At 47.6% G+C, this 13249-nt stretch overlaps 1 protein-coding gene across 1 annotated transcript; it reads right to left on the reverse strand.

The window, feature by feature from the left end:
* Positions 1 to 7430: 7430 nt before the first annotated feature.
* On the reverse strand, positions 7431 to 13022 carry LOC135820200 (uncharacterized). Its single transcript, XM_065333512.1, has one exon. It carries the CDS (start codon positions 13020 to 13022, stop codon positions 7431 to 7433), a length of 5592 nt encoding a protein of 1863 aa, XP_065189584.1.
* Between the last annotated feature and the right edge of the window lie 227 nt (positions 13023 to 13249).

Genomic DNA, 13249 nt, shown 5'->3' on the forward strand with positions numbered 1-13249 from the left:
GTGTATAACCAAGAAAACTTCCATGTTGGTACGGAGTGAGTCTGTACAAAGCAGGCGCAGCTCCATGATAACCCTCACTTTGCATTGGCCTGTTTTCCGATTACTTTGCCATTGCCAGCCACTGGCTAGGTTACTGTGTTGTCCCGTGGTGCACTAAACGGGTGGAGTACAAAGAGGTAATAACTGCTATTTCTACCGCACGCAACATCCGCAATGTTTCAAACTGCATACATAAAGATTTTAGCCAGCCGCCCAAAGAGTAACAGAGCTTTCCAGGTAATGTGCAAAACAAACCATCCATCACTAACTTGACCAGACAGGAAAGGTTGCTTGTGCAAAAGCGCTGCCCAAGCACACTACAGACAGCCCAGCCGACACGGACTCTATTAGACAGTAGCGAGAAGGGATCAGTATTGGTTTGTGCTAAAGACTTTTTGATGATCATTAACTTACGGACTGCAGTTGCCATCAAGAACATCCGAATTGAGGACAAGATAGGAACAGATCCGTCATAGGAGATGGGAAGAGCGAGATGATCATACAGAAGTAAACAAACGGTTGAAAAGGTCACACCACAGACAAGCAGAAAATCAATATTCATTGGAAGATGATTTACCTAAAGTAAAAGTGCTGTCTTCTTGACCACTGTGTAATCAGAACCCCCTTTTCGCCTCTGCATGCGCCGCTGCGCATTGATTGTGCATGGCCTTTGTTCTACATGTATTGTCGTTCTTGCAACGCATTCTTTCATAACTCCCCTTCTTTACAACTTCAAGAACTGTTGTTCTGTATGTGAGAGTTGGGGAGCAGCTGAAGAGCAATATCGTCAGGAGTGAATGATAGGATTTCGAATACAACTTCACGACAAAAGTTGCGCTTTCTAGCAGCCATAATAGTGTTAGAAAGTATGTGCCTTTGTGTATGACCAAGAAAACTTCCATGTTGGTACGGAATGAGTCCGTATAAAGCAGGCGCAGCCCAAAGATATCCCTCACTTTGCATTGGCCTGTTTTCTGATTACTTTGCCATTGCCAGCCACTGCCTATGTTACTGTGTTGTCCTGTGGTGCACTAAACGGGTGGAGTACAAAAAGGTAATAACTGCTATTTCTACCGCACGCAACATCCGCAATGTTTCAAACTGCATATAATAAAGATTACAGCCAGCCGCCCAAAGAGTAACAGAGCTTTCCAGGTAATGTGCAAAACAAAACATCCATCACTAACTTGACCAGACAAGAAAGATTGCTTGTGCAAAAGCGCTGCCCAAGCACACCACAGACACCCCAGCCGACACGGACTCTATTACACAATGGCGAGAAGGGATCAGTATTGGTTTGTGCTAAAGACTTTTTGATGATTATTAACTTACACCCTGCAGTTGCCATCAAGAACATCCGAATTGAGGACAAGATAGGAACAGATCCGTCATAGGAGATGGGAAGAGCGAGATGATCATACAGAAGCAAACAAATGGTTGAAAAGGTCACACCACAGACAAGCAGAAAATCAATATTCATTGGAAGATTATCTAACTAAAGCAAAAGTGCTGTCATTTTGACCTCTCTTGTCAGTGGAGCCCCCCTTTCGTCTTCGCTTTGCCCAGGGAGGGGGGGGGGGGGGGTCACCTGTACGTGCAACGCTGTGCTTGGATCGTGCATGGAGTTTTGTACTACATGTATTGTCGTTCTTGCAACATGTTCTTCCAAAAACTCTCTTTACAACTTCAAGAACTGTTTCTTTGTGTGTGGGTGAAGGGCGCTAGCGTGGGGATGAATGATAGTATTTCCAATCAAACTCTGATGACAAAAATTGCACTTTCCAATAGCCATAAGAGAGTTGAAAGCACGTGTAATGTGGTACTCCACTTTGCAGAGGACCTAATTCCTGATTACTTGGCCATTGCCAATCACCGGCTATGTTACTGTGTTGTCCTGAGCACAAAACGACGTAGTTTTGCAACGGGTAGGGGTTTGGTCGGGTAACTAATTTGGGCATTTCTATCCGGGTAGAGCGGGTACCCTATCGGGTATATGTGGCATAGTTTGTACAGTGAGTGTACACTTGCGATAGGTAGAAAGTGTACAGTAAGCACAGTGCTGCCAACCTTCCGTATTTTTTCGTATTTGTACGCTAATTCATTCCTTTGTCCGCAGTACGGAAATTGACCGAAATTGTACGGAAAACTGAGAAGTATGGATGAGCTGACTATGAACCAGTTTTTCTTCATGTACATGGTATGGTACTACATGTACATGTACATGACTATGTACATAATTGAATGCAGAGCACATAAAACTGCGGAGTAGACCTACTATCAGTGTCACGCTAAAAACAGTGTTCCTGACTGCAACCTCGAGATTCAGACAGTGACAAAGCTTTCAAGCGCTGTGTACGTGTGTTGCACCCCATTGCTGGTTGTCCTACACTAGGCTACAGTTTGCGTGACGTATTACTTCCTGGGACCAAGACCATATACGACTTACTGAGCACCCGGTATATAGGGGGTACAGTATCCCGAAGACTACAAATGTCGCAAAAAATACTTTATAAATCATGGGATTTAAAATCAAAATGGTAGTACGGAAAACCTCTGGAAAATACGGAAATTCAGCAGTCCGAGTACGCAAATCAGACCGAGTAGGTTGGCAGCACTGTAAGCACATAGCCGTGCTTTTTACATGCACCGTTGCAAAAATACCAACTACGCTATTGGGTTCTAAGAAGCAAACTGCTACCTGAATACCCGCTCTAATAACGGGTAGCACGGGTACCCGACTACTCGATGACATCCCTACAAAGTCGCACTATCAGCTACTTCTGCCGAATGCAACATCCCAATGCCTGAAACCGCATTCATAAAGATTATTTTGCCGGCTACCCAGGGAGTAACGGAGCTTCCCAGTTAATGTACACAAGAAACCACCCATCACTAGATAGAACAGACAGGAAAGACTGTGTTTGCAAAAACTAGGGGTGAAAGTTGACACTGAGATCCCGAGTTCGAGTACTCTGATTTTCTCCGATCGAATATTCGAGTATTCGAGTATTCTTGATATCCTAAAAATCGCACACCAACGGCCTTAAAAATCCACGGTACAACCCTGATTGAACCGATTGGCAGTCCTTTTCTCAGGTGTATTGGTTGGTGGGTCATTTGGGCTCTCTCTACTCGTGTACAAATGTTCACCACACAGTCTGCACATCAATATCTGCTGACTGCTGCCCTGAAACTGCATACTTCTGTGGTAAATGCATGTACCATGTATGAGCGAGTACTCTGATTTATTCCGAGTACGATTATATTTGAAAACTCCAAACGAGTATTCGAATATTCGGTATAATTGTTTCACCCCTAGCAAAAACGCTGAAAAAACACACCACGGACACCGTAGCCACCATGGACTCTATCAGACAGAACCAAGAAGGGATCAATATTGGTTTGTGCTAAAGACTTTTTGATGATTATCAACTTACCCGCTGCAGTTGCCATCAAGAACATCCGAATTGAGGACAAGATAGGAACAGATCCGTCATAGGAGATGAGAAGAGCGAGATGATCATACAGAAGTAAACAAACGGTTGAAAAGGTCACACCACAGACAAGCAGAAAATCAATATTCATTGGAAGATTATTTAACTAAAGTAAAAGTGCTGTCTTCTTGACCACTGTGTCATAAGAGCCCCCTTTTCGCCTCTGCATGCGCCGCTGCGCATCGATTGTGCATGGCCTTTGGTCTACAATCATGTTTTGTCGTTCTTGCAACGCATTCTTTCATAACTCTCCTTCTTTACAACTTCAAGAACTGGTGTTCTGTATGTGAGAGTTGGGGAGCAGCGGTAGAGCACTATCGTCAGGAGTGATTGATAGGATTTCGAATAGAACTTGACGACAAAAGTTGCGCTTTCTAGCAACCATAACAGGAAAGATTGCTTGTGCAAAAGCGCTGCCCACAGACACCCCAGCCGACACGTACTCTATTACACAATGGCGAGAAGGGATCAGCATTGGTTTGTGCTAAAGACTTTCTGATGATTATTAACTTACCCCCTGCAGTTGCCATCAAGAACATCCGAATTGAGGACAAGATAGGAACAGATCCGTCATAGATGAGAAGAGCGAGATGATCATACAGAAGTAAACAAACGGTTAAAAAGGTCACACCACAGACAAGCAGAAAATCAATATTCATTGGAAGATTATTTAACTAAAGCAAAAGTGCTGTCATTTTCACCTCTGTGTCAGTGAAGCCCCCCTTTTCGTCTTCGCTATGCTCGGGGAGGGGGGTCACCTGTGCGTGCAACGCTGTGCTTGGATCGTGCGTGGACTTTTGTACTACATGTATTGTCGTTCTTGCAACATGTTCTTCCAAAAACTCTCTTTACAACTTCAAGAACTGGTTCTCTGTGTGTGGGTGAAGGGCACTAGCGTGGGGATGAATGATAGTATTTCCAATCAAACTCTGATGACAAAAATTGCACTTTCCAATAGCCATAAGAGAGTTGAAAGCACTTGTAATGTGGTACTCCACTTTGCAGTGGACTTAATTCCTGATTACTTGGCCATTGCCAATCACTGGCTATGTTACTGTGTTGTCCTGAGCACAAAACGACGTAGTTTTGCAACGGGTAGAGGTTTGGTCGGGTAACTAGTTTGGGCATTTCTATCCGGGTAGCGCGGGTACCCTATCGGGTATATGTGGCATAGTTTGTACAGTGAGCGTGCACTTGCGCTATGTAGAAAGTGTACAGTAAGCACAGTGCTGCCAACCTTCCGTATTTTCCGTATTTGTACGCTAATTCATTCCTTTGTCTGCAGTACGGAAATTGAACGAAATTGTACAGAAAACTGATAATTATGGATCAGCTGACTATGAACCAGTTTTTCTTCATGTACACGGTATGGTAATACATGTACATGTACATGACTATGTACATAATTGCATGCAGAGCACATAAAACTGCGGAGTAGACCTACTATCACGCTAAAAACAGTGTTCCTGACTCCAACCTCGAGATTCAGACAGTGACAAAGATTTCAAGCGCTGTGTACATGGTGTACGTGTATTGCACACCATTGCTGGTTGTTCTACACTAGGCTACAGTTCGCGTGACGTATTACTTCCTGGGACCAAGACCATTATACGACTTACTGAGCACCCGGTATATAGGGGGTACAGTATCCCGAAGACTACAAATGTGGCAAAAAATACTTTATAAATCATGAGATTTAAAAACAAAATGGTAGTACGGAAAACCTCTGGAAAATACGGAAATTCAGCAGTCCGAGTACGCCAATCAGACCGAGCAGGTTGGCAGCACTGTAAGCACAAAGCCGTGCTTTTTACATGCACCGTTGCAAAAATACCGTACTCCAACTACGCTATTGGGTTCTAAGAAGCAAAACTGCTACCCGAATACCCGCTCTAATAACGGGTAGCACGGGTACCCGACTACTCGATGACACCCCTACAAAGACGCAGTGTCAGCTACTTCTGCCGAACGCAACATCCCAATGCCTGAAACCGCATTCATAAAGATTATTTTGCCGGCTGCCCAATGAGTAACGGAGCTTCCCAGTTAATGTACACAAGAAACCACCTATCACTAGATAGAACAGACAGGAAAGACTGTGTTTGCAAAAACGCTGAAAAAACACACCACGGACACCGTAGCCACCATGGACTCTATAAGACAGAACCGAGAAGGGATCAGTATTGGTTTGTGCTAAAGACTTTTTGATGATTATTAACTTACGCCCTGCAGTTGCGATCAAGAACATCCGAATTGAGGACAAGATAGGAACAGATCCGTCATAGGAGATGGGAAGAGCGAGATGAGCATACAGAAGTAAACAAACGGTTGGAAAGGTCACACCACAGACAAGCAGAAAATCAATAATCATTGGAAGATTATTTAAATAAAGCAAAAGTGCAGTCTTCTTGACCACTGTGTCATCAGAGCCCCCTTTTCGCCTCTGCATGCGCCGCTGCGCATCGATTGTGCATGGCCTTTGTTCTACATGTATTGTCGTTCTTGCAACGCTTTCTTTCATAACTCTCCTTCTTGACAACTTCAAAAACTGTTGCTCTGTATGTGAGGGTTGGGGAGCAGCGGAAGAGCACTATCGGCAGGAGTGAATGATAGGATTTCGAATAAAACTTGACGCCAAAAGTTGCGCTTTCCAGCAGCCATAATAGTGTTAGAAAGTATGTGCCTTTGTGTATAACCAAGAAAACTTCCATGTTGGTACGAAGTGAGTCCGTACAAAACAGGCGCAGGCCAAAGATATCCCTCACTTTGCATTGGCCTGTTTTCTGATTACTTTGCCATTGCCAGCCACTGCCTATGTTACTGTGTTGTCCCGTGGTGTACTAAACGGGTGGAGTACAAAGAGGTTATAACTGCTATTTCTACCGCACGCAACATCCGCAATGTTTGAAACTGCATACATAAAGATTATAGCCAGCCGCCCAAAGAGTAACAGAGCTTTCCAGGTAATGTGCAAAACAAACCATCCATCACTAACTTGACCAGACAGGAAAGATTTCTTGTGCAAAAGCGCGGCCCAAGCACACCACAGACACCCCAGCTGACACGGACTCTATTAGACAGTAGCGAGAAGTGTCGTCGTTGTCATCGCATCGACAAGAGGTTTTTTTTTTGTCTTTTATAAGGTTTTATTATTGCTATTGATGTAGCTCCGAGCTACTGATTAGAGCAGGAAAAAACTGGTCTCTACTCTAAGAAGAGACATGAAGAAGACTAGCGAAAAGCTGCTTGTAGAGCAACAAAATATAAAGTCGGCAAGTTCTTGCTGAGAACGGCGCTACATTCGGATCACTGGATCCATACTAGGCTCAAGCGATTCCTCAGGGGTCAGCGCGAAGGCAGAAATAGGCATGCGTGTACAGCCAGAAATGGACGTGTGTACACATAGGAGAGCAAGGGAAGCGCAACGCGAGCTGTAGCAGCCAGAAACGGATACATGCGCAGAAAGGGGAGCACACCGCGACATGCACGGCAGCCAGAAACGGATACATGCGCAGAAAGAGAGCACACCGCGACATGCATGGCAGCCAGAAATGGATACATGCGCAGAAAGGGGAGCACACCGCGACATGCATGGCAGCCAGAAATGGATACATGCGCAGAAAGGGGAGCACACCGCGACATGCACGGCAGCCAGAAACGGGTACATGCATACAACAGAGAGCAAGTAGAGCACACTGCTAGCTGCAGGACAGCCAGACATGGCTGGGTGCATGCAAAAGGGAATCGTTTGGTGCCAAAAAAGGGGGCACATAAATGATCACGACTGATGTTCGTGACACTCCCCACCAAGAAGAAAGGAGAGAAAATGAGCGAAAGAATAATTTGAGAAAAATCAGTACAGGAAAGAGGAAAGGAGAAATATGCTTACTGGTAGCGCTAGACGGCATCATCTTCAATGAGACTCTTCAGCGCAATTCTCTGCTTGGCTGCGGCAGCGCGCTGTGGACGAGCTTTAGAAGAGTCTGGGACGGCATCAGGTTCAGAGGCGACATCTGCTGTAACACCGGCTGGTGGTGTCGCTGTCGCGCTCAGTTCCAGCGGATAGAGTAAGCTGAGTGGACGCTTCAGTGTGCGTCGATCAGCAGTGGTGACAGACGCCGACCGGATCTTGTTGTCTGCACTGACATGTACTTCACACACCTTGCCCAATCTCCAAGATGCTCGGGGAAGCTGGTCCTTTATCAACACAACTTCTCCAATTGCAGGTGTACGATGGAGGACAGAACGGCCTTGGCTGTGATGGGTGGTGTGCGTTGAGCGTAGACTCAGCAGGTAGTCATTGCACCACATGCGCCAAAACTCATGGAGGCGGTTCTGACCTTTCTTCCAACCGGCGAGTAACTCTTCGGCAGTGGTTGGAGTCGGGCGGAAGTCAGGGTCGTCACTTGTCTCCGGGAGATCAAAGAGGCCAGTGCTCTGGCTGATGGAGAGGAAGTGACCAGGTGTCAGTACAGTACGGACATCTTCGTCGATGTAAACAAGTGGACGGGAATTCACAACTGCTTCTATCTCAGTGAGCAGCGTGCTGAGGTGTTGAAGACTGACTAGGGATCTGCCCAGTGCCTTCTTCATAGCTTTCTTCACTGTGCCCACAAGCCTCTCGTAGAATCCACCCATCCATGGTGCTGATTCCACTATGAATTGCCATTGGATATCATGACGGGCGAAGTGGGACCTGACGTCCTCATGGTGTAGAATATCGCGGAATGCGACTTCTAAAGCTGTGGGCGCTGCCTTGAATTGGGGCGCATTGTCCGACACTATGAGTGCTGGGGTTCCACGTCGTGCAACAAATCTGCGGAAGGCTAGCAGAAATTCACTTGTGGTCATGTTGCTCACTGTTTCCAAATGCACTGCTCTGGTGGACATGCAGGAAAACAAACAGACCCAGACCTTTGTAGCAACTGGCTGGCCACGGACATATACTGGGCCAAAGAAATCAATTCCAGTGTGGCTGAAGGCTCTGGATGGCTTCACACGCGATGATGGCAAGGGGGCCATATCCGGTTTGGCGAATGGGGGACCACTGTGATGCCGGCAAACCTGGCAAAGTCGCAGAGTGGATTTGACTGCCGCTCGTCCCTTCGGTACCCAGTACTTCAGTCTTAGGCTGGCGAGCGTGTGGTTCACACCGAAGTGAAACACTTTCTTGTGGCAGTCAGTGATGACGAGGCTGGCTACAGCTCTGGGTAGTAGGATCGGGAACTTGGCGTCATTGCACAGGTCTGCATTCTCCAGTCGTCCACGACACCGGATGATACCGTCTTCATCACTGAACAGGCCTAGCTTGCCGATCAGCTGATGAGGCTTGTTGGATGCCAAGCAGTCGACAACGTCTGGGTAGTGTCGCTGCTGCCAATGGCGTATCCAAAGCAGTTGTGCTTGTTCCGTTTCCCTGCTGCTGAGGGGGAGAGGCCCAGCCGCGGCCCCTCCCGGTAGCTTCGACTTGAGTCTGGACACAAAGCGGGCACACAAACCAGAGACACGTACTAAGGTGTAGAACGAACTAAACCGTGTTACATCAATATCAAATGGGGGTGTTTCATCACATCTTTTTTTTTGCTTGTGATGTGCATCGGGTTTTTTATTGTGTGGTTGCTGAGACTCTGGCACCTTTGAATCCGGAGGACCCTCCCCAAGGGCGATGGTGGCGTGCGCGATTGGGCCATTTGATGGTAGATCAGCTAGAGGCTGCGTGAGGAGGGGCGGTCCGTGCCACCAGAGGATGTTGTCCAGTAGGAATGAGGTTGATGCTCCTCGTGACGGCAGATCCGCTGGGTTGTGAGCTGAGCGAACATGACGGCACTGGAGATCGTTGACGGCTCGTATTGCGGTTACACGGTTGAGGACAAAGACTGGCAACTTGTCATTTGATTGTAGCCAGTGGAGAACGGTGGTCGAATCAGACCACAACACTGTGGAGCAGAAGGCCAAAGGAAGCTCCTTGCGTAAGTAGAGGATGACTCGGGCACCAAGTAGAGCTGCCATCAGCTCGAGGCGGGGGATGGAGCACGGCTTTACTGGCGCAACACGAGACTTGCTGTAGATGAGGTGAGATGCCCGCTCATGGGCATTGTCGGTAACAAGATAGGCAGCTACGCCATAGGCTGCTTCAGACGCATCGCAGAAGACATGGAGCGCATGCGAGACATTGGGTGATGCGTTGCCGACGTACCGAGGGAAGGCCACAGTATGCGCTTCTTCTAAATCAATCGCAATACTCTGCCATCGATCCAAGATTTCAAGTGGAAGAGGGTCATCCCAGCCTACATCTAACTTCCACACGTCCTGGAGAAGTATCTTGGCGCGCACCAGAACAGGAGAAAGCAATCCAAGTGGATCGAAGAACTTGGCCACGGTTTGCAGTAGGTGACGTTTGGTTGCTATGACGGCATGAGTGGCAGCGACCTTTGTACAGAAGAGACTATCTTGACAGGTATCCCAAAGCATACCAAGGCACTTTTGTGTACCGGTTGAAGCGCAATCGAGTTCGGGAACGTGGTGAAGGAACTCTGGACTGTTGCTGGACCATTCTCGGGCATTCATCGATGCGGCTGAGAATAACTTCTTCGTTGCAGTGTACTTATGAAGGGCCTCATCAGGAGAGGTTGCGCCGATAAACAAGTTGTCTACATAGATATTCCGAAGAAGTTCTTGCGCGTCTGGGACGTCGGCAATAGAGAGATGATGGCGAACAGTAGCTGCTAGAAGGAAGGGGCTACTGATCACCCCAAATGGCACACGACAGAAGCGGTAGACTACAAGATTCTCTGGTGAGGGTGGTTGATCAAGGTCCTTGACCCACAGAAAACGAGTGACGTCTCTGTCCGCTTTGCATAGGCTGAGTTGAAGGAAAGCTTTTTCTATGTCACTGGAAATGGCAATAGGCGAAAGGCGGAAACGCAGAAGGACTCCAGCGAGATCAGGGACGAGGTTCGGGCCAGCAGCTAGGCAGTCGTTCAGGCTGGGGTGGGAGCGTGAGAGCTTGGCGGAAGCATCGTAGACTATTCGGAGCTTGGTAGTCGTGTGTGAAGGCTTCTCTACGCAGTGGTGGGGAAGATAATGCACAGAATTCGAAGTGGGCCCAGGCGGTACTATCTCAATAATGCCTTTGGTCAACTGATCTTGCAACACACTGTTGTACTGTTGAAGAAGAGTACGCTTTGACGTGACACGTTTCAAAAGGGAGGTCAGTCGGCCCAGTGCTAATCCGTAGTTGGATGGAAGTTCGTCGTGCAGGTCCCGCCACGGCCACTCGACAACATAGCGAGAGTCTTCGAAAGAGAGTGTGTGGAGGAATCGCTGAAGAACGATGTCTTCGTGGTCTGCGTTGTCTGGGACAGGGAACTCTTCCGCTGCCCAAAACCGCTGCAAGTCCATAGAGGGATCTCCATCGCTGTGACTGTGGACTGCAAGACATGATTGACCCTCCGACGTGGCCGGTGTAGGTACCGTACCTGTACAAATGAAGCCGAGGGAAGACTGCAGGAGGACAAGTCCCCCTGGAAGTTCCAAGCGGTCTGGACCCACAATATGGTAGTAGTGATCGAGGCCCACCAGTATGTCGATGGGCAATGAGCCTGAAGAAGACGCTAGCGGTTCGGCAAGGGGCAATGATTGCAAGACTGGATACCGCTTTGCCAATTCTACCCTCTGAATCGGTGCAGTGATTTCTGGTAACACACATGCTTTGAGGAGGTGCATAGAGCCATCATTGCACTGCACCCTAACTTCCACCTGGTCATATTCTGTTGTGTGTCGCTTGCTATTGCCAAAGGTTGCTAAAGAAATATACTGCTTACCGACTGTAGGCAGGTTGAGACGTGTTGCTAAGTGTGAAGTGACATACGTGCGATTTGCACCAGTGTCGAACAAGATTCTCGCATTGACAATGTCACCATCGTGTGTTGAGCATGATGCTACGGCCGTTTGCATTACGACATGGCTACCACCGTTCGTTGTAAGTGTGTTGGCGTGAGGTGTGAAAACCTCCGCATGAGCGCTTAGGCTGGTTTGGGATGAGGCTGTGAATTTAGTCGGGCACAAACTGCGGTGATGGCCAGACGTTTTGCAATGATAGCAAGTGATTGTGCTAGTGCATTCACGTGTACTGTGCCGTGTACTGAAGCATTTGAGGCAACGACCTTTAGCTGCCTTCTGTCTGTCATTGATCGTGGTAACTTTGGTGCATTCGTCTGTATAATGTGCGGCCTTGCAAAATGCACAAGTAGGCTTTCGCCGAGACATTGCTTGTGCTGGTAATGAATGCCCAGAAGATGGAGATGGGGAAGGGGATGTGGCATGAGAGGCCTTGAAGCTGCTTGTGTCGTTGGGCTTCTTTGCCGGGCAAAGGCGATCTGCCGCTTCGTGTGCCGCAATGTACACTCCTAGAGCGTCTCTTAAGTCCTGGCAGGTCCATGGCGTTGGGCCCTTTTTTAGCTCAAGGGTTACAAGTGTGGCTCGTGGAAGTTTGCTTGTCATGATGGAGATAATTACGCCTGAGTCAGTTTTCTCGCCAAGAGCATCAAGGCTACGCAAGTGAATTTCTAACTGGTCATACAACTTGCGTAACGAGGTTGTGGTGTTCGACGCGGAAGGTAAGTCGAGCATTGACGTGTAATGCGAATCCACCAGTACTTGTTTGGTGCCGAATCGGGCACGGAGGATATCCAACGCAATGGTGTAGTTTGCGTTCGACAAAGGGAGGCCGGAGATGGCGTCATGGGCCAACCCAGTAACGTGGTCCTTTAGGTAGGTGAGTTTTTGTATCTCTGACAGCCCCGTGTTACTGTCAATTGAGGACATGAACATGTCATGGAATTCGCTCCATTTCAAAAAATCTCCAGAAAATTTGGAAATTTCAAATTTTGGTAATTTGACAGATGTTGGTGTTGAAGTAGTACAAGGCTGAGATTGAGATTGTAGCGTGTTGAGGAGAGCGGTCTGTTGTTGTAGGAGCTGTGACTGTGTTTGAGTGATGGATTTATGTTGTTGTTGTGTGGTAGATAGCAGTTTTGTTGCGGTAGCGTGTAGTGATGCTGAGGCTAAGACATGCTGATCGTGCGAGTCTGGGTCGCTAGCGCCAGCTGGGTTTCCGATCGCGCTAGGCGATGACGTGTGTAACGTGCGTTTGATGGCAGTGATTGTGGAGCGTACAGATGATGAGCAATTTACACAATCCTCTAACTCAGCTTCAACATCTTCTTTAGAGATACCCAGATTCTCAGGAACCAAAATCTCAGCTAAACTACCACAAAAATCGTCATATGCTAATAAGGAAGATTCTAAAACACAGCACAAGAAACTTAGCTTTTGCAAGGTGTCCGGATCGGGAGAGGCAGGTTCGATGGTCTGGAGCAGGGCAGAGGCTTCCTTGATGTCTCTCTGAATGGCCACTTGCTGCACATGCACCTGCCTACGTCTGAGGAACAGAGTCCCGACGGGCGTCTTATCCTTCTTCGCTGGCATCTACTTAGTAGGGTTTTGGCACCAGTTTGTCGTCGTTGTCATCGCATCGACAAGAGGTTTTTTTTTGTGTCTTTTATAAGGTTTTATTATTGCTATTGATGTAGCTCCGAGCGACTGATTAGAGCAGGAAAAAACTGGTCTCTACTCTAAGAAGAGACATGAAGAAGACTAGCGAAAAGCTGCTTGTAGAGCAACAAAATATAAAGTCGGCAAGTTCTTGCTGAGAA

Source organism: Sycon ciliatum, chromosome 6 (assembly GCF_964019385.1).
Source record: "Sycon ciliatum chromosome 6, ocSycCili1.1, whole genome shotgun sequence".
Classification (NCBI taxonomy): domain Eukaryota; kingdom Metazoa; phylum Porifera; class Calcarea; order Leucosolenida; family Sycettidae; genus Sycon; species Sycon ciliatum.

What these genes read in the sequence shown, in the direction of transcription:
- LOC135820200 (XM_065333512.1), bottom strand. Translation starts at nt 13,022, where the DNA reads ATGCCAGCGAAGAAGGATAAGACGCCCGTCGGGACTCTGTTCCTCAGA.